Source organism: Coregonus clupeaformis, chromosome 12 (assembly GCF_020615455.1).
Source record: "Coregonus clupeaformis isolate EN_2021a chromosome 12, ASM2061545v1, whole genome shotgun sequence".
Taxonomy (NCBI): domain Eukaryota; kingdom Metazoa; phylum Chordata; class Actinopteri; order Salmoniformes; family Salmonidae; genus Coregonus; species Coregonus clupeaformis.
The window spans coordinates 20,069,723-20,096,383 of NC_059203.1; the positions used below are offsets into that span (position 1 = coordinate 20,069,723).

General features: G+C 45.6%; 1 protein-coding gene across 3 annotated transcripts in view; it reads left to right on the forward strand.

Moving 5' to 3' along the window:
• Positions 1-26,661, forward strand: part of LOC121577950 (acid-sensing ion channel 1) — a 355,668-nt gene that overhangs the window by 303,795 nt on the left and 25,212 nt on the right. For all 3 annotated transcript variants that reach the window (XM_041891942.2, XM_041891940.2, XM_041891941.2), the window contains 2 exons: positions 10,897-11,047; positions 21,676-21,803. In XM_041891942.2, coding sequence (XP_041747876.2) covers positions 10,897-11,047; positions 21,676-21,803 — 279 coding nt within the window. The remainder of the gene's footprint in view (positions 1-10,896; positions 11,048-21,675; positions 21,804-26,661) is intronic.

Below are 26,661 nucleotides of genomic sequence, written 5' to 3' on the forward strand. Positions count from 1 at the left end.
ATAATTTCTCTTTCCCTCTGCATCATCTCTCTTTCCCTTTGCATCATCTCTATTTACCTCTACATCATCTCTCTTTCCCTCTCCATCTGTGATCAATGTGATGTTTATTTCTCTGTTGTTCTCTACTGGAATGTTCTTACTCAGGCTTAAACGTACTGTGTTTATTTTTTATGTCAACTCAACTCTGATTAAGAAATATACAGTATATTGTATTCCGGGCCCATTTTCTCTGACCAACTCGTTTTTTCCCACAGTGGAAAACTTAGTGTGGCAAGTAAGACTCATGACCAACAAAAATAAGACAAAAGGGAAACCTGTGTGAGTTTGGGAAATGTAATGGGAGAGAGAGAGAGAGAGAGAGAGAGAGAGAGAGAGAGAGAGAGAGAGAGAGAGAGAGAGAGAGAGAGAGAGAGAGAGAGAGAGAGAGAGAGAGAGAGAGAGAGAGAGAGAGAGAGAGAGAGAGAGAGAGAGAGAGAGAGAGAGAGAGAGAGAGAGAGAGAGAGAGAGAGAGAGAGAGAGAGAGAGAGAGAGAGAGAGAGAGAGAGAGAATACAGCTTACTCTGTTGATCTTGCTCCATAGCTTTTCTTATCTTTCCACTATGACAGCATTACCACTTAAATGACCTGTCAACAATGACCAGAGCAGACATGATGTCCTATTACAGTAGCTGTAGGTGATGTCCCATTAGGTAAGTGTTTTTCGGTTGTCTACATTTTGTCAAGCTGGCGAAGCTGTTGTCTGACTGCTGTATCTTTTTGTTTCTCTCTGGTAGTCTCGGTCCCTGTGCATACCCAGGGTGTACAACATATGTACGACACATTCGACACAACAATGGTTGTAATATGTAAACCTTTTGTGCAAATAAAAGTCATACAAAATATCCATTGTATCACAACCATTGTGTCAAATGTATTGTACATCCAATGTACAAACTGATTATGTACAGGACCTCAGTCCTTTGTGGTAGGTACTAGGTAGTCTGCCTCAGTCCTTTGTGGTAGGTACTAGGTAGCCTGCCTCAGTCCTTTGTGGTAGGTACTAGGTAGCCTACCTCAGTCCTTTGTGGTAGGTACTAGGTAGTCTGCCTCAGTCCTTTGTGGTAGGTACTAGGTAGCCTGCCTCAGTCCTTTGTAGTAGGTACTAGGTAGCCTGCCTCAGTCCTTTGTGGTAGGTACTAGGTAGTCTACCTCAGTCCTTTGTGGTAGGTACTAGGTAGTCTGCCTCAGTCCTTTGTGGTAGGTACTAGGTAGCCTGCCTCAGTCCTTTGTGGTAGGTACTAGGTAGCCTGCCTCAGTCCTTTGTGGTAGGTACTAGGTAGCCTGCCTCAGTCCTTTGTGGTAGGTACTAGGTAGCCTGCCTCAGTCCTTCGTGGTAGGTACTAGGTAGTCTACCTCAGTCCTTTGTGGTAGGTACTAGGTAGTCTACCTCAGTCCTTTGTGGTAGGTACTAGGTAGCCTGAGCGCCAGTGTTTGTGCTAACCAACTCCCTGTCACTCATTGTCATGTCAGACATGTCCTGTTCAGCTTGACAAGTTCAGCAATACAGTCAGCAAGGGGCAAGAGCACAAACAGATCTGGGATCAGCCTAACTTTGTGGCTCTGCTGATCTGAATACAAACAGATCTGGGATCAGCCTAACTTTGTGGCTCTGCTGATCTGAATACAAACAGATCTGGGATCAGCCTAACTTTGTGGCTCTGCTGATCTGAATACAAACAGATCTGGGATCAGCCTAACTTTGTGGCTCTGCTGATCTGAATACAAACAGATCTGGGATCAGCCTACCTTTGTGGCTCTGCTGATCTGAATATAAAACAGATCTGGGATCAGCCTACCTTTGTGGCTCTGCTGATCTGAATATAAAACAGATCTGGGATCAGCCTACCTTTGTGGCTCTGCTGATCTGAATATAAAACAGATCTGGGATCAGCCTACCTTTGTGGCTCTGCTGATCTAAGAATCAATGAGGAGAAAAGAGTCCTCACTCCCTGCTCCCTCTCTGGCTGGCAAGGCAACTTTAGCGAACAGCTTGACAGAGCGGTCTCCTTTGATTGGAGCACATTGTTTTGTGTAGAATAGCCTTGGGCTCAGTCACACTTTGGAACCCTTTGAATTATTCATTCTAGAGAGAGAGAGAGAGAGAGAGTGAGAGAGAGAGAGAGAGAATGTGTAAAATGCTGTGTCTATATAAGTCATTCTTTACAAGGCTGTGTGGGATTTCATATTTGCTTTCTCTGGTAAGAATACAAATATTCATATTGTCTCTGTCGTAGCCTGCCGCGACCGGGAGACCCATGGGGCAGCGCACAATTGGCCCAGCGTCGTCCAGGGTAGGGGAGGGAATGGCCGGCAGGGATGTAGCTCAGTTGGTAGAGCATGGCGTTTGCAACGCCAGGGTTGTGGGTTCGATTCCCACGGGGGGGCCAGTATGAAAAATAAAAAAATTATGTATGCACTCACTAACTGTAAGTCGCTCTGGATAAGAGCGTCTGCTAAATGACAAAAAATGTAAAATGTCTAGCATGATTCACGTTAATCTTGAAATGAGTTTGGGATCTCTCAGTCTCTGACACACTTTTCACTGTAGGCTAGTTGAACATACTGTATAACATTGAATAGAATAGAATAGAATAGAATCCCAGTAGAATAGAAAATTACAAGGAAGGATATGATATGCCGGGTCAATTGTAGTGTTACACAGTATTGTTATGTAGAGGTAATAACATTTAGATATTTGTATACTGTATGTCCCCCAGAACGTCTGGAAATCAACAGGTTTGTTGTAGCCTGTGTGAAGAAATCGATTTGCAAGTAGTCACTGTCTCTCTCTGTCTCTTTCGCTCAGTCCCAAACTGCACCCTATTCCCAGCCTATATAGTCCACCACAGAGCCCAGGCATTATATAGAGAATAGCAGAGATGTGGAATCGAGTCACGTGACTTGGACTCGAGTACTACTAGAGTCGCAAATTGTTCTACTTGAGACTTGACTTTGCAAAAAGAAAAAACACTTGCACTCGACTTCGACTTGAGCGTCTACACTCTAAAAAGAAAAGGTTCCTGGAGTTCTTCAAAGAACCCCTTTTAATGGATCCTCAAATAACCTTTTGAAGAACCTTTTGGGGTTAATTTTTGAACTAACCCCCCCTCCCCTATTATTATTAATAATAATAATAATAATAATAATAATAATAATAATAATAATAATAATAATAATAATAATAATAATAATAATAATAATAATAATACGCATAACAACAACAATAATAACCCAATATTTTAGTTCTCAGTGTTTATTATGATTTTAGTGGCAAAGCAGAATAAAACATTCCAAGTATAAGGTAAACTCCCAGCAGAGCCCCAAGTCCAATGGGTATATCCTCTGGCGTGTTGATGTTAATGTGTTGATGTTCTCCGTATCCATAGCCAGAATGATTTTGCAGTGCATGGTGATCAAACAGGTTTCCTGTTATATTCATCAGAGGTGTAGGGAGGGTAAAGTCTGTGAATCCAAAAAATAGTAATTATACAGATGATTAACAAAACACAACAGTATTATTCATACCTTGGTTTTTGTGGTGAATGTGAATGAAAATAACTGTTTTCATACACATACCTTGTCCATAATGTAGAGGCTTATGGGATATTCATTGAAAAGGTAAGGGAGGAGGACGGTAAATGTGATCTGCATAACATACATTGTATGCCTCCTCATCTGTATACCTGCAGACACAAATGTGAGCAGTTCAGTCATCTGCACCCAATACAGCTAGCCTTCAACATATTCTTATAGCCTACATATTCTTACCTCTTTGTTGATTGATATTACATTTACATTTTAGTCATTTAGAAGACGCTCTTATCCAGAGCGACTTACAGTTAGTGAGTGCATACATTTTTCATACTGGCCCCCCGTGGGAAACGAACCCACAACCCTGGCGTTGCAAGCACCATGCTCTACCAACTGAGCTACAGGAGGGCCATTGAATCCATTGAATTGTGTCCATTTTCTGTTTTAGATTTGCACACCCGGCCGCGACCGGGAGACCCATGGGGCGGCGCACAATTGGCCCATCGTCGTCCAGGTTAGGGGAGGGTTTGGCCGGCAGGGATGTTCTTGTCCCATCGCGCACTTGCAGTTTGTAAAACATGTGGGTCCAAAATCCCTGATGCATTTCAATTGCAATGACATTTGCATAAAACACTTAACCATTAACTTGAGGACTCGAAACCCAAAATTAGGGACTTGTGACTTGACTCGACCTGAGCTGTGAAACATGGGACTTTACTTGAGACTTGACTCGACCTGAGCTGTGGAACATGGGACTTTACTTGAGACTTGACTCGACCTGAGCTGTGGAACATGGGACTTTACTTGAGACTTGACTCGACCTGAGCTGTGGAACATGGGACTTTACTTGAGACATGACTCGACCTGAGCTGTGGAACTTGGGACTTTACTTGAGACATGACTCGACCTGAGCTGTGGAACTTGGGACTTTACTTGAGACTTGACTCGACCTGAGCTGTGGAACTTGGGACTTTACTTGAGACTTGACTCGACCTGAGCTGTGGAACTTGGGACTTTACTTGAGACTTGACTCGACCTGAACTGTGGAACATGGGACTTTACTTGAGACTTGACTCGACCTGAGCTGTGGAACATGGGACTTTACTTGAGACTTGACTCGACCTGAGCTGTGGAACTTGGGACTTTACTTGAGACTTGACTCGACCTGAGCTGTGGAACTTGGGACTTTACTTGAGACTTGCCCATTATTACTTGGAACTTGACTCGAGACTCGAAGGTTAAGACTTGAGACTTGCTTAGGACTTGCAAAATTGTGAACCATCTCTGGAGAATAGTGTGCCATTTGGGATGTATCCGAGTACGTCAGTGGGCTGGGGCTGACAGGTACATCAAGGGTACAATAGAGGAGCCTACAAGTTGTGTCCCAAATGACACCCTATACCCTATATGGTGCACTACTTTTGCCATAGCCATATGGGCCCTAGTGCACTAAATAGGGAATAGGGTGTGATTTGGATTTCAGACTACCTTTCTTTCAGTGAGCCATTAACACTGTTGTCCCCAAGGTCACAGCACCCACCCCTCAACTTTCTATCTTTCTGTTACCACAGCAACTCTGTCTCTGCATGCATGTACACACACACACACACACACACACACTGTCTTATCATTATTGTCTTGATGGGTGATGGATATCTACAAGCTGGAGAGTAAGTGAGGATGGTTGGGGACTTTCTAATGTACTGTATGAGCTTACTCCTTCTCTCTCTCTCTCTCTCTCTCTCTCTCTCATTCACCCTCTCATTCCTTCTCCTTCACTCTCTCTCATTCCCTCTCTCACTCCTCTCTCTCTCATTCACCCTCTCATTCCTTTACTCCTTCACTCTCTTTCATTCACTCTCTCACTCCTTCACTCTCTCTCATTCACCCTCTCACTCCTTCACTCTCTCTCTCTCTCTTATTCACCCTCTCTCATTCACCCTCTCACTTATTCACTTCTTCACTCTCTCTCTCATTCACCCTCTCACTTCTTTATTCCTTTTTTCCTTCAATCTCTCTCTCATTCACTCTCTCATTCCTTCACTCTCTCTCATTCACCCTCTCTCCTCCTGCACTCTCTCTCATTCACTCTCTCATTCCTTCACTCTCTCTCATTCACCATCTCTCCTCCTGCACGCTCTCCTTCACTCTCTCTCTCCTTCACTCTTTCTCATTCACCCTCTCTCCTCCTGCACTCTCTCTCCTTCACTCTCTCTCTCCTTCACTCGCTCTCCTTCACTCTCTCTCTCCTTCACTCTCTCTCCTTCACTCTCTCACTCCTTCACTCTCTCACTCCTTCTATCCTTCTCTCTTTCTCTCTTTCACTTTCACTTCTTCAGTTCTTCACTCTCTCACACCTTCACTGTCTTACTCTTTCATTCTCTCACTCTGTCATTCTCTCTGGCTGAGCTCTTAATTAAAACGGTCTTATACAACTGCAGCTCTTCCTGATTCCTGACCAACCACATGAACATTTTAGTGGCAGCAGGATATCTTTCTTGAAAACGATTCCGGCAGTCTGAGTCGGTTCCTGTCTGTGTATTAGTTTTTCTGCTCGGGATCTCCAGTTTCCCGAGGGTTCTGGAACGCTCCCTGCCTGGTTGCCGGGCTACGTTGCTAGGCGGGAGCTCTCCTGATTTCCACACCTGCATTCCATCAGTAATCTGCACACCTGGCCCTGATCATCACCTTCATAAGCTCTGACCTGACATCCATTCCCTGCCGGATCGTTAGCCATGAACAGTATGTTTGTCCGTGTATCAGCCTTGGAACTTCTAGCGTTAGTTTTGTTGTTTTGCACCTTTTTGACTTGCTGTATACTTACCTCCGTTTTGTTCTATCTGCAGTCACTCACCCGGAAACTTCACCCAACCTCTGCCTGATGGTCGGCGGCTGCCGAGCCATTACTGGACCTACCACTGCACCCTCAACAACCCATCCACGCCACCCGCTCTGTTCCCTGGATTATTCAGCCTCACTCGTGGATCTATTAAATAAACACTCACCTTTGTTTCAACTTACCTTGTCCTGGTCTGCTTCTGGGTTCTGGCTTAGTAAACCGTGACATTTCTGTTCCATTTCAGCTGCAGACAGAGCATTAAAGGCTTCTAGTGATTAGCAGGAAGAAATAGTTGTCTGGTCTGGCTGGTGAAAAGATACGGTTTTCATCTGTCTAGCTGGTTGGGCCATTCATTCAGTGGTGTGATGATGGTCTGGTTGGGCCATTCATTCAGTGGTGTGATGATGGTCTGGTTGGGCCATTCATTCAGTGGTGTGATGATGGTCTGGTTGGGCCATTCATTCAGTGGTGTGATGATGGTCTGGTTGGGCCATTCATTCAGTGGTGTGATGATGGTCTGGTTGGGCCATTCATTCAGTGGTGTGATGATGGTCTGTTGGGCCATTCATTCAGTGGTGTGATGATGGTCTGGTTTCGCTATCCATTCAGTGGTGTGATGATGGTCTGGTTTCGCTATCCATTCAGTGGTGTGATGATGGTCTGGTTGGGCCATTCATTCAGTGGTGTGATGATGGTCTGGTTTTGCTATCCATTCAGTGGTGTGATGATGCAGGTAGAAAACACTGTCTCTGTAGTAGTTGAAGTATCCAACCTTCCCATTAATGTACCACTGGTAGACAGCAGCTTCTACCTATAGAGACTACAGAGGCTAGCTTGTACTGACAGCCATTCAATGGTGGAATTATAATGATGGAGGTGGAAAACGCTGTTAGAGACAACTAAAAGCACTGACCTTTTCTTGTGGGTGGTGCGGTTTGTCTTTGTGTGTGTTTTGTACAACCACCCTTGACCCAGTTGAGTAGGTCCATGTTTTCTTGGTGTGTGTGCGTTCGAAATGGCACCCTACTCCCTATATAATGCACTACTTTTGACCAGAGCCCTATGCGGGCCCTGTTGACAAGTAGTGCACTATATAGGGAAAATGGTTCCATTTGGGACACAAACACCCTTGTTCCCTTTCCTACTGAGCCATAATGAAAGTCATGAATGTGATTATATTCCAGGTAGGAAACATTATAGAATGAAAGGAGTGGCAGGGCCTTTGTTTTTAGTGAGGTTTCTCTGCTCTGGAGTCAGCCCCTTCTCACCACCAGGTCTGGAGTCACCCACACCACCAGGTCTGGAGTCAGTCCCTTCTCACCACCAGGTCTGGAGTCAGTCCCTTCACACCACCAGGTCTGGAGTCAGTCCCTTCTCACCACCAGGTCTGGAGTCACCCACACCACCAGGTCTGGAGTCACCCACACCACCAGGTCTGGAGTCAGTCCCTTCTCACCACCAGGTCTGGAGTCACCCACACCACCAGGTCTGGAGTCAGTCCCTTCTCACCACCAGGTCTGGAGTCAGTCCCTTCTCACCACCAGGTCTGGAGTCAGTCCCTTCACACCACCAGGTCTGGAGTCACCCCTCACCACCAGGTCTGGAGTCATTCCCTTTTCACCACCAGGTCTGGAGTCAGTCCCTTCTCACCACCAGGTCTGGAGTCAGTCCCTTCTCACCACCAGGTATGGAGTCACCCCACACCACCAGGTCTGGAGTCACCCCACACCACCAGGTCTGGAGTCAGTCGCTTCACACCACCAGGTCTGGAGTCAGTCCCTTCTCACCACCAGGTCTGGAGTCAGTCCCTTCACACCACCAGGTCTGGAGTCAGTCGCTTCACACCACCAGGTCTGGAGTCAGTCCCTTCTCACCACCAGGTCTGGAGTCACCCCACACCACCAGGACTGGAGTCAGTCGCTTCACACCACCAGGTCTGGAGTCAGTCCCTTCACACCACCAGGTCTGGAGTCAGTCCCTTCTCACCACCAGGTCTGGAGTCACCCCACACCACCAGGACTGGAGTCAGTCGCTTCACACCACCAGGTCTGGAGTCACCCCACACCACCAGGTCTGGAGTCAGTCCCTTCTCACCACCAGGTCTGGAGTCACCCCACACCACCAGGTCTGGAGTCACCCCACACCACCAGGTCTGGAGTCAGTCGCTTCACACCACCAGGTCTGGAGTCACCCCACACCACTAGGTCTGGAATCAGTCCCTTCTCACCACCAGGTCTGGAGTCAGTCCCTTCACACCACCAGGTCTGGAGTCAGTCCCTTCTCACCACCAGGTCTGGAGTCAGTCCCTTCACACCACCAGGTCTGGAGTCAGTCCCTTCACGCCACCAGGTCTGGAGTCAGTCCCTTCTCACCACCAGGTCTGGAGTCAGTCCCTTCTCACCACCAGGTCTGGAGTCAGTCCCTTCACACCACCAGGTCTGGAGTCACCCCACACCACCAGGTCTGGAGTCAGTCCCTTCTCACCACCAGGTCTGGAGTCAGTCCCTTCTCACCACCAGGTCTGGAGTCACCCCACACCACCAGGTCTGGAGTCAGTCCCTTCTCACCACCAGGTCTGGAGTCAGTCCCTTCTCACCACCAGGTCTGGAGTCAGTCCCTTCTCACCACCAGGTCTGGAGTCAGTCCCTTCTCACCACCAGGTCTGGAGTCAGTCCCTTCTCACCACCAGGCAGCTGCTGCTGCAGTCAATCCCTTCACACTTTATTCTGCCAGCCCCAGTCACACTTCTTTATAAAGGTCAAATCTCATATTACTATGGGTGACATATTGCAGGGGGCATTTCATTAAATGTTGATACGTGCATCTCTTGAGGGGTGTCAGTGCCAATATCTTAGGCCGCTGTGTAAAGTGGGTTTTTTCTTTGGCACGTGACAGTTCAGATTTTCAGAAAGGCTGCAGCAAAATCATTCACTTTTGCCACAAATACTCGCATTGGAGGTTTTACAAAGAATCAGTTTTCCATCGCCCTTCAAGTAATCAGTCCGCCCTTGAGCATCGTGTATCTTCTGGTCTTGATGTGTCCTTTATTGAAATACAGCAGACCCCCCCCCCCCCTGTTGTTGACTCCAACAAGAATCAATACAAAGCAAAACATGGATATTTATCTCAACCTTGTTATGCCGCTATAAGGTGGCATCCATAAGACACAACGTTGTTTACATTACGACAGATAAATAAATAGTTCTACCATTACCTACTCTGATGCTTTTAGCTTTCTGAGAGCCTTGGGATGTGTCCCAGATGGCACCATGTTCCTTAGATAGTACTATGTAGGGTATAGGATACCATTTGGGACGCACACTTAAATCAGGTTCCTTGACACAGTTAGAGGAATATTCGATGTTGGAGCCTGGCCCTGCCTTTTCCATTTCCTGATGTCTTTAATGTGATTACACCTCCATTGGTTCACTACCCGTCATGTCTGAGGCGGCCTACCCACCAGGTTGTGTTGCTTCTACTGTTACAGCTACTGTTGATCCACTGTTGGCTGGCCAACTGTAACATTGTCCCTGAATCAGCTAATGATGCTACACAAGCAGACCTCTGGGCTCGGTCTCGTGAAACATTGATTTCAACGTGTGTGTGTGGTCTCTTCCAGCAACTAAAAGGTCTTTATGATACCACATTTAGGATGAGTCTCTCTGTGTGTTGGGATCAAAGAGTTGGAGCAATAATCTTAGCAGAGATGCTGTTGCCACAGTTTGGTGTAGTTGTCTACCCCCTGTGTTGTTGTGAAGTCGCTGTTTCTCTGGTAGATCAAGTTTACTCTCTACACAGAGACTCATGTATTAGACCCCAAGGGTTCAGTGGGCTGAACAGCACAACATTTTATTGGACAAATCCCAAATGGCATGCAGGCTATTCCTTAGTACACCACTATAACCTACACAGTGTTCTATAGAGTAGTGCTGGGGGAACAAACCTGAAACAGTTACATATCGCAATATTATTTTTGGACAATATTTTATCGATATTTGACTCCCAAGTATCGATGAGTAAAAAACAAAATAAGCTAGTCAGCTGTACCTATGCCAAAGACGATGGTATTTTTCATCCTATAGCTTGTTCTCCATCTTCTTTTTTTTAAATAGTAAGCCAACACGTTTTCAGCACTTTAATTTCTTTGACTGATCAAAACGAATGTTCTGTTTTCTCATGGCTCTCTCTTGTCTCCTCTGCAGCAGACATATAGTGAGCAATATGTTTGGAACATCAAATCGCAAATAAAATCGCAGTATCGAGTCGCAATACATATAGAATCGTGAGAATCGCAATACATATTGTATCGGCACCTAAGTAACGTGATAATATCGTATCGTGAGGTCCCTGGCAATTTCCATCCCTACTACATAGGGAATAGGGTACCTTGTGACTCTGGTCAAAAGTAGTGCCCTTTATTGGGAATTGGTTGCCATTATATTGCTGCCACTCATTGACACCCCTTTGTCTTGTTCTTGTTGTTTCAGATCTTCACCCGTTATGGGAAATGCTACACGTTCAACTCTGGCCAAGATAACCGCCCGCTGCTGGTGACCATGAAGGGAGGGATGGGAAACGGACTGGAGCTGATGCTTGATATTCAACAAGACGAATACCTGCCAGTCTGGGGAGAAACAGGTGAAGAGGGGGGAGGGGGAGGGAGGGAGGGAGGGAGGGAGGGAGGGAGGGGGAATGGTCTGGAGCTGATGTTGTATATCCAACAGGATGAATACCTGCCAGTCTGGGGAGAGGCATGGAGGGAGGGAGGGAGGGAGGTAGGGGGAACGGTCTGGAAATTATGCTGGATATACAGCAGTACGAATACCTGCCAGGATGGAGGGGTGGAGGGGTGGAGGGAGGGAGAGAAGGATGAAGGGATGAGGGATGAAGGTAGGGAGGAAGGGGAGGGAGGGAGGAATGGAGGGTCAATCATCCAATCCTCACAGATCTTCAGGATGGCGTAAGGAGGAAGAGGGGCTAGTAGTCCATTTTGGAGTCAGGAAAGTATCTGTCGTCATACCACAACAAACCTTGAACTAAAAAGTTATTTATTCAAGTCAAGTACTCAAGTACACTACCGGTCAAAAGTTTTAGAACATCTACTCATTCAAGGGTTTTTCTTTATTTTTACTATTTTCTACGTTTTAGAATAATAGTGAAGACATCAAAACTATGAAATAACACATATGGAATCATGTAGTAACCAAAAAAGTGTTAAACAAATCAATATATATTTTATATTTCAGATTCTTCAAATAGCCACCCTTTGCCTTGATGACAGCTTTGCACACTCTTGGCATTCTCTCAACCAGCTTCACCTGGAATGCTTTTCCAACAGTCTTGAAGGAGTTCCCACATATGCTGAGCAATTGTTAGCTGCTTTTCCTTCACTCTGCGGTCCGACTCAATTTGGTTGAGGTCGGGGGATTGTGGGGGCCAGGTCATCTGATGCAGCACTCCATCACTCTCCTTCTTGGTAAAATAGCCTTTGCACAGCCTGGAGTCCTGTTGAAAAACAAATGATAGTCCCACTAAGCCCAAACCAGATGGGATGGCGTATCGCTGCAGAATGCTGTGGTAGCCATGCTGGTTAAGTGTGCCTTAAATTCTAAATACATCACAGACAGTGTCACCAGCAAAGCACCTCCACACCATAACACCTCCTCCTCCATGCTTTACGGTGGGAAATACACATGCAGAGATCATCCGTTCACCCACACCGCGTCTCACAAAGACACTGCGGTTGGAACCAAAAATCTCAAATTTGGACTCCAGACCAAAGGACAAATTTCCACCGGTCTAATGTCCATTGCTTGTGTTTCTTGGCCCAAGCAAGTCTTTTCTTCTTATTGGTGTCCTTTATTAGTGGTTTCTTTGCAGCAATTCGACCATGAAGGCCTGATTCACACAGTCCCCTCTGAACAGTTGATGTTGAGATGTGTCTGTTACTTGAACTCTGTGAAGCATTTATTTGGGTTGCAATTTCTGAGGCTGGTAACTCTAATGAACTTAACCTCTGCAGCAGAGGTAACTCTGGGTCTTCCATTCCTGTGGCGGTCCTCATGAGAGCCAGTTTCATCATAGCGCTTGATGGTTTTTGCGACTGCACTTGAAGAAACTTTCAAAGTTCTTGAAATGTTCCGTATTGACTGACCTTCATTTGTTTAACACTTTTTTGGTTACTACATGATTCCATAAGTGTTATTTCATAGTTTTGATGTCTTCACTATTATTCTACAATGTAGAAAATAGTACAAATAAAGAAAAACCCTTGAATGAGTAGGTGTCTCCTGAGTGGCGCAGTGGTCTAAGGCACTGCATTGCAGTGCTAGCTGTGCCACTAGAGATCCTGGTTCGAATCCAGGCTCTGTCGTAGCCGGCCGTGACCGGGAGACCCATGGGGCGGCGCCCAATTGGCCCAGGGTAGGGGAGGGAATGGCCGGCAGGGATGTAGCTCAGTTGATAGAGCATGGCGTTTGCAACGCCAGGGTTGTGGGTTCGATTCCCACAGGGGGTATGAAAAAAAATAAAAAAATAATGTAAGTCGCTCTGGATAAGAGCGTCTGCTAAATGACGAAAAATGTAAAATGTGTTCTAAAGCTTTTGACTGGTACACTACCACATAGTGTTTGTAAACATGAAACCACTTCAAAAGAGTCAGAGAACAAACATTAGCTACTTGCAAAGGAAAGGAAGACAGACAGACAGACAGACATGCAAGCTAGTCCGTGTGGAATTGATTTCCAAACTCTCAGTTTCGGATCAACTTAATGAATCTGTTTTAAAATAAAAACAAGCGCTCAAAAAACAAACTCTTTGATATTTCCAGAAGACAAATAATATCCTTGGAGAGAGATCAGAAGCTTCACAGTAAACATATGTTCCTCTTCACCAACTATGAATCTAGCTCTATCTGGAAATTCATACTCGACACAGTTGGACCACAGTTGCAGTGAAAACGGTACATTATCGACTCTTGTAGATCAAGACGGATTGGGGTCGATTTATCAAATGCTTCTTTATTGTCATATAATTGTATCTCTTGTCAGGAATGCTTAGTTTCTGCATGAATCAAATGAAAGAATATGGCGGTAGTCAGATGAAAATCAATACAGGGCTTCTCTTTGCCACAGTATGTAGACCTACTGTCTGTGTGGAAAGACCTTTCACTCTTCCTCAAAGGGACAATCTGCGATCTGGGAATCTGTTCAATAGTCATTTCAATGTTTGATATTTACCCAACTGTATATCAAAACAAGTGGCGGGGCTGAAAAACAAATCCCATATTGTAGCTTGAAGTCAAAGGCTCCAAAAGTTTCCAGAGTGAATAAGTGGAATTGAACACACATACAGTAGCGAATTGCATTTCTTCGTCAATTCTTCATTCGTATTCCAATTTTGAGGCCAAATATGCAATTTTTAACAATGTAATGGTGACAGATAGCAGTGAAAGGAGTATCCTTTCCGTATCTCCGTATCCCTTCTCAAGAAGAGCAGTGACTTACTGGTAATATATATTTTTTGTTTTTGTTTTGTTTTTTGTTTAGCAGATGCTCTTATCCAGAGTGCACACATTATTTTTTTATTTTTTCATACTGGCCCCCTGTGGGAATCGAACCCACAACCCTGGTGTTGCAAACGCCATGCTCTACCAACTGAGCTACATCCCTGCCGGCCATTCCCTCCCCTACCCTGGACAACGCTGGGCCAATTGTGCGCCGCCCAATGGGTCTCCCGGTTGTGGCCGGCTACGACAGAGCCTGGATTCGAACCAGGATCTCTAGTGGCACAGCTAGCACTGCGATGCGCCACTCGGGAGTATATATCTGATGCTCTCTTCTTTATCAGAGTTCTCACACTGCATTCCGGTCATGTCCCTTGTGCTGTTATTGAAAAGCGAGTGTGTGTGTGTACGCGCGCGCGCGTGCGTGTGTGTGTGTCCCTCCTAGGCGGTGCATGGTCTCACTATCACAGCCCCCCATCTGCTCATGTTAAAACCTATACAGTGCATTCGGAAAGTATTCAGACCCCTTCCCTTTTTCCACATTTTTTAAGTTATGGCCTTATTCTAAAATGGATTAAAAATAAAAAAAATCCTCATCGATCTACACACAATACCCCATAATGACAAAGCGAAAACAATTTTTTAGAAGTTTTTGCAAATGTATTAAGAATAAAAAACAGAAATACCTTATTTACATAAGTATTCAGACCCTTTGCTATGAGACTCGAAATTGAGCTCAGGCGCATCCTGTTTCCATTGATCATCCTTGAAATGTTTCTACAACTTCATTGGTGTCCACCTCGGGTAAATTCAATTGATTGGACATGATTTGGAAAGGCACACACCTGTCTATATAAGGTCCCACAGTTGACAGTGCATTTCAGAACAAAAACCAAGCCATAAGGTCGAAGGAATTGTCGTAGAGCTCTGAGACAGGATTGTGTCGAGGCACAGATCTGGGGAAGGGTACCAAAACATTTCTGCAGCATTGAAGGTCCCCAAGAACACAGTGCCCTCCATCATTCTTAAATGGAAGAAGTTTGGAACCACCAAGACTCTTCCTAGAGCTGGCCGCACGACCAAACTGAGCAATCGGGGGAGAAGGGCCTTGGTCAGGGAGGTGACCAAGAACCCGATGGTCACTCTGACAGAGCTCTAGAGTTCCTCTGTGGAGATGGGAGAACCTTCCAGAAGGACAACCATCTCTGCAGCACTCCACCAATCAGGCCTTTATGGTAGAGTGGCCAGACGGAAGCCACTCCTCAGTAAAAGGCACATGACAGCCCGCTTGGAGTTTGCCGAAAGGCACCTAAAGGACTCTCAGACCATGAGAAACCAGATTCTCTGGTCTGATGAAACCAAGATTGAACTCTTTGGCCTGAATGCCAAGCATCACATCTGGAGGAAACCTGGCACCATCCCTACGGTGAAGCATGGTGGCAGCATCATGCTTTGGGGATGTTTTTCAGCGCCAGGGACTGGGAGACTAGTCAGGACTGAGGGAAAGATGAACGGAGCAAAGAACAGAGAGATCCTTGATGAAAACCTGCTCCAAAGCGCTCAGGATCTCAGACTGGGGCGAAGGTTCACCTTCCAACAGGACAACGACCCTAAGCACACAGCCAAGACAGCGCAGGAGTGGCTTCGGGACAAGTCTCTGAATGTCCTTGAGTGGCCCAGCCAGAGCCCGGACTTAAACCCGATCGAACATCTCTGGAGAAACCTGAAAATAGCTGTGCAGTGACACTCACCATCCAACCTGACTGAGCTTGGAGAGGATCTGCAGAGAAGAATGGGAGAAACTCCCCAAATACAGGTGTGCCAAGCTTGTAGCGTTATACCCAAGAAGACTTACAGTGGGGAAAAAAAGTATTTAGTCAGCCACCAATTGTGCAAGTTCTCCCACTTAAAAAGATCAGAGAGGCCTGTAATTTTCATCATAGGTACACGTCAACTATGACAGACAAAATTAGATTTTTTTTCTCCAGAAAATCACATTGTAGGATTTTTAATGAATTTATTTGCAAATTATGGTGGAAAATAAGTATTTGGTCAATAACAAAAGTTTCTCAATACTTTGTTATATACCCTTTGTTGGCAATGACACAGGTAAAACGTTTTCTGTAAGTCTTCACAAGGTTTTCACACACTGTTGCTGGTATTTTGGCCCATTCCTCCATGCAGATCTCCTCTAGAGCAGTGATGTTTTGGGGCTGTCACTGGGCAACACGGACTTTCAACTCCCTCCAAAGATTTTCTATGGGGTTGAGATCTGGAGACTGGCTAGGCCACTCCAGGACCTTGAAATGCTTCTACGAAGCCACTCCTTCGTTAACCGGGCGGTGTGTTTGGGATCATTGTCATGCTGAAAGACCCAGCCACGTTTCATCTTCAATGCCCTTGCTGATGGAAGGAGGTTTTCACTCAAAATCTCACGATACATGGCCCCATTCATTCTTTCCTTTACACGGATCAGTCGTCCTGGTCCCTTTGCAGAAAAAACAGCCCCAAAGCATGATGTTTCCACCCCCATGCTTCACAGTAGGTATGGTGTTCTTTGGATGCAACTCAGCATTCTTTGTCCTCCAAACACGACGAGTTGAGTTTTTACCAAAAAGTTATATTTTGGTTTCATCTGGCCATATGACATTCTCCCAATCCTCTTCTGGATCATCCAAATGCACTCTAGCAAACTTCAGACGGGCCTGGACATGTACTGGCTTAAGCAGGGGGACACGTCTGGCACTGCAGGATTTGAGTCCCTGGCGGCGTAGTGTGTTACTGATGGTAGGCTTTGTTACTTTGGTCCCAGCTCTCTGCAGGTCATTCACTAGGTCCCCCCCGTGTGGTTCTGGGATTTTTGCTCACCGTTCTTGTGATCATTTTGACCCCACAGGGTGAGATCTTGCGTGGAGCCCCAGATCGAGGGAGATTATCAGTGGTCTTGTATGTCTTCCATTTCCTAATAATTGCTCCCACAGTTGATTTCTTCAAACCAAGCTGCTTACCTATTGCAGATTCAGTCTTCCCAGCCTGGTGCAGGTCTACAATTTTGTTTCTGGTGTCCTTTGACAGCTCTTTGGTCTTGGCCATAGTGGAGTTTGGAGTGTGACTGTTTGAGGTTGTGGACAGGTGTCTTTTATGCTGATAACAAGTTCAAACAGGTGCCATTAATACAGGTAACAAGTGGAGGACAGAGGAGCCTCTTAAAGAAGAAGTTACAGGTCTGTGAGAGCCAGAAATCTCGCTTGTTTGTAGGTGACCAAATACTTATTTTCCACCATAATTTGCAAATAAATTCATAAAAAATCCTACAATGTGATTTTCTGGAAAAAAAAATCTCAATTTGTCTGTCATAGTTGACGTGTACCTATGATGAAAATTACAGGACTCTCTCATCTTTTTAAGTGGGAGAACTTGCACAATTGGTGGCTGACTAAATACTTTTTTCCCCCACTGTAAGTCTGTAATCACTTAAGTCTTTAAGGTGCTTCAACAAAGTACTGAGTAAAGGGTCTGAATACTTATGTAAATGTGATATTTCAGTGTAAAAAAAAAAAAAAGGAAACATTTAAAAAAAAACGTTTTTGCTTTGTCATTATAGGGTATTGAAGAGGAAAAAATAACTATTTAATCAATTTTAGAATAAGGCTGTAACGTAACAAAATGTGGAAAAAGTCAAGGGGTCTGAATACTTTCCGAACACTGTAAATAAAGAACAAAACATTTTATAAACATCCCCTAGCCCCATCCCCTAGCCCCACCCCCTAGCCCCATCCCCTAGCCCCATCCCCTAGCCCCATCCCCTAGCCCCATCCATCCCTATCTATCCCTAGCCATCCCCTAGCCCCATCCCTAGCCCCATCCCCTAGCCCCATCCCCTAGCCCCATCCCTAGCCCCATCCCTAGCCCCACCCCCTAGCCCCATCCCTAGCCCCATCCCCTAGCCCCATCCATCCCTATCTATCCCCTAGCCATCCCCTAGCCCCATCCCTAGCCCCATCCCTAGCCCCATCCCCTAGCCCCATCCCCTAGCCCCATCCCCTAGCCCCATCCCTAGCCCCATCCCCTAGCCCCATCCATCCCTATCTATCCCCTAGCCACCTTATCATCCCCTAGCCCCATCCCCTAGCCCCATCCATCCCTATCTATCCCCTAGCCATCCCCTAGCCATCCCCTAGCCATCCCTTATCATCCCCTAGCCATCCCCTATCCATGCCCTATCTGAAATATCACATTTACATAAGTATTCAGACCCTTTACTCAGTACTTTGTTGAAGCACCTTTGGCAGCGATTACAGCCTCGAGTGTTCTTGGGTGTGACGCTACAAGCTTGGCACACCTGCATTTGGGGAGTTTCTCCCATTCTTCTCTGCAGATCCTCTCAAGCTCTGTCAGGTTGGATGGGGACAGTCACTGCACAGCTATTTTCAGGTCTCTCCAGAGATGTTTGATCGGGTTCAAGTCCGGGCTCGAGTTGGTTTAGTTATCAGCTGAGTTAGATTTAGCTCAGTGCAAATATCTTTCAGCCAATCAGATACTGGCATCAGCCAATCCAGATTAAGATCACCATATTAATGATTAGGATTTAGTATAGTTAGACAGCAGGTCAGACAATTTGTTAAGAGCACATAAGGGAGGGCGATAAAGTCCCACTAGTGTCAAATGGACATTATGACCAAGGCCCACATATAGGACTAGACATTCAAATTGCTTAGGGACAGAGGTGGTAATGGATACAGAAACATTTAAGTTGCTCTTTATGTATATGAGGACACCCCCTCCTCTGCCAACTCAATCAGATCTAAAAACATTATAACCAGTGGGATGGGGCTAGGAGATGGGGCTATGGCATGGGGGTAGGGAATGTGGCTAGGGGATGGGGCTAGGGGATGGGGCTATGGCATGGGGGTAGGATATAGATAGGGGATGGGGCTATGGCATGGGGGTAGGATATAGATAGGGGATGGGGCTATGGCATGGGGGTAGGATATAGATAGGGGATGGGGCTATGGCATGGGGGTAGGGAATGTGTCTAGGGGATGGGGCTATGGCATGGGGGTAGGATATAGATAGGGGATGGGGCTATGGCATGGGGGTAGGATATAGATAGGGGATGGGGCTATGGCATGGGGGTAGGATATGGATAGGGGATGGGGCTATGGCATGGGGGTAGGATATAGATAGGGGATGGGGCTATGGCATGGGGGTAGGATATAGATAGGGGATGGGGCTATGGCATGGGGGTAGGATATAGATAGGGGATGGGGCTATGGCATGGGGGTAGGATATAGATAGGGGATGGGGCTATGGCATGGGGGTAGGATATAGATAGGGGATGGGGCTATGGCATGGGGGGTAGGATATAGATAGGGGATGGGGCTATGGCATGGGGGTAGGATATAGATAGGGGATGGGGCTATGGCATGGGGGTAGGATATAGATAGGGGATGGGGCTATGGCATGGGGGTAGGATATAGATAGGGGATGGGGCTATGGCATGGGGGTAGGATATAGATAGGGGATGGGGCTATGGCATGGGGGTAGGATATAGATAGGGGATGGGGCTATGGCATGGGGGTAGGATATAGATAGGGGATGGGGCTATGGCATGGGGGTAGGATATAGATAGGGGATGGGGCTATGGCATGGGGGTAGGATATAGATAGGGGATGGGGCAATTTTTTATTTATTTTATTTCACCTTTATTTAACCAGGTAAGCCAGTTGAGAACAAGTTCTCATTTACAACTGCGACCTGGCCAAGATAAAGCAAAGCAGTGTGATAAAAACAACAACAACACAGAGTTACATATGGAATAAACAAAAACGTACAGTCAATAACACAATAGAAAATAGAAAATCTATATACAGTGTGTGCAAATGTAGTAAGTTATGGAGGTAAGGCAATAAATAGGCCATAGTGCAAAATAATTACAATTTAGTATTAACACTGGAGTGATAGATGTGCAGAAGATGATGTGCAAATAGAGATACTGGGGTGCAAATGAGCAAAATAAATAACAATGTAAATAACAATATGGGGATGAGGTAGTTGGATGGGCTAATTATAGATGGGCTGTGTACAGGTACAGTGATCGGTAAGCTGCTCTGACAACTGATGCTTAAAGTTAATGAGGGAGATAAGTGTCTCGAGCTTCAGAGATTTTTGTAGTTCGTTCCAGTCATTTGCAGCAGAGAACCGGAAGGAATGGCGGCCAAAGGAGGTGTTGGCTTTGGGGATGACCAGTGAGATATACCTGCTGGAGTGCATACTACGGGTGGGTGTTGCTATGGTGACCAATGAGCTAAGATAAGGCGGGGATTTGCCTAGAAGTGATTTATAGATGACCTGGAGGCAGTGGGTTTGGCAACGAATATGTAGTGACGGCCAGCCAACGAGAGTGTACAGGTCACAATGGTGGGTAGTATATGGGGCTTTGGTGACAAAACGGATGGCACTGTGATAGACTACATCCAATTTGCTGAGTAGAGTGTTGGAGGCTATTTTGTAAATGACATCGCCGAAGTCAAGGATCGATAGGATAGTCAGTTTTACGAGGGCATGTTTAGCAGCATGAGTGAAGGAGGCTTTGTTGCGAAACAGGAAGCCGATTCTAGATTTAACTTTGGATTGGAGATGCTTAATGTGAGTCTGGAAGGAGAGTTTACGGTCTAACCAGACACCTAGGTATTTGTAGTGATTCTAGTCGGGCGGGTGGGTGCAAGCAGCGTTCGATTGAAGAGCATGCATTTAGTTTTACTAGCGTTTAAGAGCAGTTGGAGGCCACGGAAGGAGTGTTGTATGGCACTGAAGCTCGTTTGGAGGTTTGTTAACACAGTGTCCAATGAAGGGCCAGATGTATACAAAATGGTGTCGTCTGCGTAGAGGTGGATCTGAGAGTCACCAGCAGCAAGAACGACATCATTGATATACACAGAGAATAGAGTCGGCCCGAGAATTGAACCCTGTGGCACCCCCATAGAGACTGCCAGAGGTCCAGACAACGGGCCCTCCGATTTGACACATTGAACTCTATCTGAAAAGTAGTTGGTGAACCAGGCGAGGCAGTCAGTTGAGAAACCAAGGCTATTTAGTCTGCCAATAAGAATGCGGTGATTGACAGAGTCAAAAGCCTTGGCCAGGTCGATGAAGACGGCTGCACAGTACGGTCTTTTATCAATCGCGGTTATTATATAGTTTAGGACCTTGAGTGTGGCTGAGGTGCACCCATGACCAGCTCGGAAACCAGATTGCATAGTGGAGAAGGTACGGTGGGATTCGAAGTGGTCGGTGATCTGTTTGTTAACTTGGCTTTCAAATACGGCATGGGCAAGTTGCAGCAGAGGGTGCAGAGCTGGTGGCCGGAGTAGGGGTAGCCAGGTGGAAAGCATGGCCAGCCGTAGCAAAATGCTTATTGAAATTCGCGATTATCGTAGATTTATCGGTTGTGACAGTGTTTCCTAACCTCAGTGCAGTGGGTAGCTGGAGGAGGTGCTTTTATTCTAGATGATGTTAGGGGATAGGCTAGGGGGTAGGCTACTCCATTGCAGTAGGAACATTAATGATAAAGTTTAAATCATTATGACATTCATCTGTTCTTCTGATTTCTAATTGTGATCAGATTTTCCGTTTTTTTTTCACTTTCCAGTTGAATGAAATCAGACTGACTAATACCTGGTGCTTCATTTTACACTGAACATGCTGTTGTTTCTGACATCAGTTTCTGGGATGTTTCCTGTCTTTCCCTACCTCTCTCCAGATGAGACGTCGTTCGAGGCGGGCATCAAGGTCCAGATCCACACCCAGGACGAGCCACCCTTCATTGACCAGCTGGGCTTTGGAGTGGCACCAGGCTTCCAGACCTTCGTATCTTGTCAGGAACAACGGGTAGGGTGTCAGTCAATCAATTAATCAATCAATTAAGACTGCCATTATTGGCTCTTCCCAATGTGGGCTTGCTACAGGGAGGGAGGGCACAACATTGGTCAAAACAAATAATGATTGTCTGGGTTATTGTTGATGTCGGTAAGTGGGAGGTTGTTCATGATTCATGATGATATCATCCTGCCACCTTTAAGGTGGCTGAAATACGTATGTGTGTTTTCAGCTACTCAACCGGCGTGCACCGTTATATTTATTTCCGAAGGCCATGTTCTTGTTGAAAGCAGGACGAGGTAATTCTGAAACCCAGTCAGTCAGTTTCACCTTGAACTCTGACCACTCCACTCTCCTCTCCTTCTCCTAATGCATGTTACATTTACGGGAATCTCATCAGTGGCTCGGTGGAAATCCACACTTTTTCAATCAGTGCTCCCATGGCCTCTTTCTCTCTCTGCGAGAGAAGAGAACCCACCACTGAATAATTCCACATGATATGGGGTTGGAAACTTAATGATTATTATCCCAAAAAAAATTGTTCCGTTCCGAGTGATAAGAAGGAAGCCTGTACAGAATACAAATATTACAAAACATGCATTAAGGCACTATAGTAAAACTGCAAAAAATGTGGCAAATAGATTTACTTTATGTCCTGAATTCAAAGCGTTATGTTTGGGGAAAATCCAACACAGCACATCACTGAGTACCACTTTTCATATTTTCAAGCATGGTGGTGGCTGCATCATGTTATGGGTATGCTTGTCCTTGGCAAGGGTGTTTTTTAGGATAAAAAGAAGCGGAATAGAGCTAAGCACAGGCAAAATCCTAGAGGAAAACCTGGTTCAGTCTACTTTCCAACAGACACTGGGAGACGAATTCACCTTTCAGCAGGACAATAGCCTTAAACACAAGGCCAAATCTACACTGGAGTTGCTTACCAAGACGACATTGAATGTTCCTGAGTGGCCTAGTTACAGTTTTGACTTAAATTTGCTTGAGAATCTATGGCAAGACTTGAAAATGGCTGTCTAGCAATGATCAACAACCGACCAACCGACCAACCAACCAACCAACCAACCGACCAATCAGAGATTGAAGAATAATAATAATCCAAAAAGTGGACATATTGTCCAATCCAGGTGTGCAAAGCTCTTAGAGACTTACCCAGAAAGACTCACAGCTGTAATCGCTGCCAAAGGTGATTATAACATGTATTGACTCAGGGGGTTGAATATCAAATCAAATCAAATCAAATTGTATTGGCCACATGCGCCGAATTCAACATGTGCAGACATTACAGTGAAATGCTTACTTACAGCCCTTAACCAACAGTGCATTTATTTTTTATAAAAAAGTAAAATAAAACAACAACAAAAAAGTGTTGAGAAAAAAAGAGCAGAAGTAAAATAAAATGACAGTAGGGAGGCTATATATACAGGGGGGTACCGGTGCAGAGTCAATGTGCGGGGGCACCGGCTAGTTGAGGTAGTTGAAGTAATATGTACATGTGGGTAGAGTTAAAGTGACTATGCATAAATAATTAACAGAGTAGCAGCAGCGTAAAAAGATGGGGTGGGCAGTGCAAATAGTCCGGGTAGCCATGATTAGCTGTTCAGGAGTCTTATGGCTTGGGGGTAGAAGCTGTTGAGAAGTCTTTGGACCTAGACTTGGCACTCCGGTACCGCTTGCCGTGCGGTAGCAGAGAGAACAGTCTATGACTAGGGTGGCTGGAGTCTTTGACAATTTTGAGGGCCTTCCTCTGACACCGCCTGGTATAGAGGTCCTGGATGGCAGGAAGCTTGGCCCCAGTGATGTACTGGGCCGTACGCACTACCCTCTGTAGTGCCTTGCGGTCAGAGGCCAAGCAGTTGCCATACCAGGCGGTGATGCAACCAGTCAGGATGCTCTCGATGGTGCAGCTGTAGCATTTTTTTAGGATCTGAGGACCCATGCCGAATCTTTTCAGTCTCCTGAGGGGGAATAGGCTTTGTCGTGCCCTCTTCACGACTGTCTTGGTGTGTTTGGACCATGATAGTTCGTTGGTGATGTGGACACCAAGGAACTTGAAGCTCTCAACCTGTTCCACTACAGCCCCGTCGATGAGAATGGGGGGCGTGCTCAGTCCTCTTTTTTTCCTGTAGTCCACAATCATCTCCTTTGTCTTGGTCACGTTGAGGGAGAGGTTGTTATCCTGGCACCACACGGCCAGGTCTCTGACCTCCTCCCTATAGGCTGTCTCATCGTTGTCGGTGATCAGGCCTACCACTGTTGTGTCGTCGGCAAACTTAATGATGGTGTTGGAGTCGTGCCTGGCCATGCAGTCATGGGTGAACAGGGAGTACAGGAGGGGACTGAGCACGCACCGCTGAGGGGCCCCAGTGTTGAGGATCAGTGTGGCAGATGTGTTGTTACCTACCCTTACCACCTGGGGGCGGCCCGTCAGGAAGTCCAGGATCCAGTTGCAGAGGGAGGTGTTTAGTCCCAGCGTCCTTAGCTTAGTGATGAGCTTTGAGGGCACTATGGTGTTGAATGCTGAGCTGTAGTCAATGAACAGCATTCTCACGTAGGTGTTCCTCTTGTCCAGGTGGGAAAGGGCAGTGTGGAGTGCAATAGAGATTGCATCATCTGTGGATCTGTTGGAGCGGTATGCAATACTTATCTAATCAAGATATTTTAGTGTTTTATTTTTCATACATTCTTTACAAATGTTAGAATTGTTCTTACACTTTGACATTAGAGTATTTTGTGTAGATCATTGACAAAAAATTACAATTAAATCAATTTTAATCCCACTAAATAAGTTTTATAAATAAGTGGTATAATCAAGGTGTGTGAATACTTTCGGAAGGCACTGTATGTGATGCACACACACACACACACACACAAACACACACCACACACACACACACACAATATATGTAAATGTTTTTAAATGTATGTAAATTGTTTATCTGTAATGTATATTTCGTTATGTGTTAGACCCCAGTATGTCTAGCTGTCGCTATTGGCGGCGACTAATGGGGATCCCAAAAAGTTGGAATAAATAAAATTGTATCCTTAACTAGCATTGAAAAAGTTAATCCTTTCTTCTCTAATTAAAAATCTCTCTCCCTATCTTTTGAATAATTCCTGTAACATCTGTAGCCTATGCTTTGGAGGGGGAATGGGCAGGTAACCGACACACTGGCAAAGGTTTTCAACTGGCATGCAGACACTGACTGGAAGAAGTTTCTGCGTGACAGAGGGCTTTGTATAAGCGCTTTGTTGTGTTTTTTGTGGGGCTGTAAAAAATAAAATGTAGATCGTTCTGTTTCGGTTCCAACCCCTGGCACCCATCCATCCCTACCCTCTCATCATGTATATCAAATCAGACCGAGTGTGAACTTATACAGTGAGGGAAAAAAGTATTTGATCCCATGCTGATTTTGTACGTTTGCCCACTGACAAAGAAATGATCAGTCTATAATTTTAATGGTAGGTTTAATTGAACAGTGAGAGACAGAATAACAACAACAAAATCCAGGGATTTTGTCCCACTCCTCTTTGCAGATCTTCTCCAAGTCATTAAGGTTTCGAGGCTGACTTTTGGCAACTCGAACCTTCAGCTCCCTCCACAGATTTTCTATGGGATTAAGGTCTGGAGACTGGCTAGGCCACTCCATTTTATTTTATTTTAAATTTAAATGTGCTTCTTCTTGAGCCACTCCTTTGTTGCCTTGGCCGTGTGTTTTGGGTCATTGTCATGCTGGAATACCCAATTACGACCCATTTTCAATGCCCTGGCTGAGGGAAGGAGGTTCTCACCCAAGATTTGACGGTACATGGCCCCGTCCATCGTCCCTTTGATGCGGTGAAGTTGTCCTGTCCCCTTAGCAGAAAAACACCCCCAAAAGCATAATGTTTCCACCTCCATGTTTGACGGTGGGGATGGTGTTCTTGGGGTCATAGGCAGCATTCCTCCTCCTCCAAACACGGCGAGTTGAGTTGATGCCAAAGAGCTCCATTTTGGTCTCATCTGACCACAACACTTTCACCCAGTTCTCCTCTGAATCATTCAGATGTTCATTGGCAAACTTCAGACGGGCATGTATATGTGCTTTCTTGGGCAGGGGGACCTTGTGGGTGCTGCAGGATTTCAGTCCTTCACGGCGTAGTGTGTTACCAATTGTTTTCTTGGTGACTATGGTCCCAGCTGCCTTGAGATCATTGACAAGATCCTCCCGTGTAATTCTGGGCTGATTCCTCACCGTTCTCATGATCATTGAAACTCCACGAGGTGAGATCTTGCATGGAGCCTCAGGCCGAGGGAGATTGACAGTTATTTTGTGTTTCTTCCATTTGCGAATAATCGCACCAACTGTTGTCACCTTCTCATAAAGCTGCTTGGCAATGGTCTTGTAGCCCATTCCAGCCTTGTGTAGGTCTACAATCTTGTCCCTGACATCTTTGGAGAGCTCTTTGGTCTTGGCCATGGTGGAGAGTTTGGAATCTGATTGATTGATTGCTTCTGTGGACAGGTGTCTTTTATACAGGTAACAAGCTGAGATTAGGAGCACTCCCTTTAAGAGTGTGCTCCTAATCTCAGCTCGTTACCTGTATAAAAGACACTTGGGAGCCAGAAATCTTTCTGATTGTCACGGTCGTTGAGAGACGGGTCAGACCAAGGTGCAGCGTGGTATGCGTACATGTTTATTAGAACAAATAAACACTTGACAAAACAACAAAAGCAACGTAACCGTGAAGGTCCTAAGGGCTAACACCACAAGCCTATCAGGAACACAAACAATATATATTTTTGTTGTTATTCTGTCTCTCACTGTTCAAATAAACCTACCATTAAAATTATAGACGGATCATTTCTTTGTCA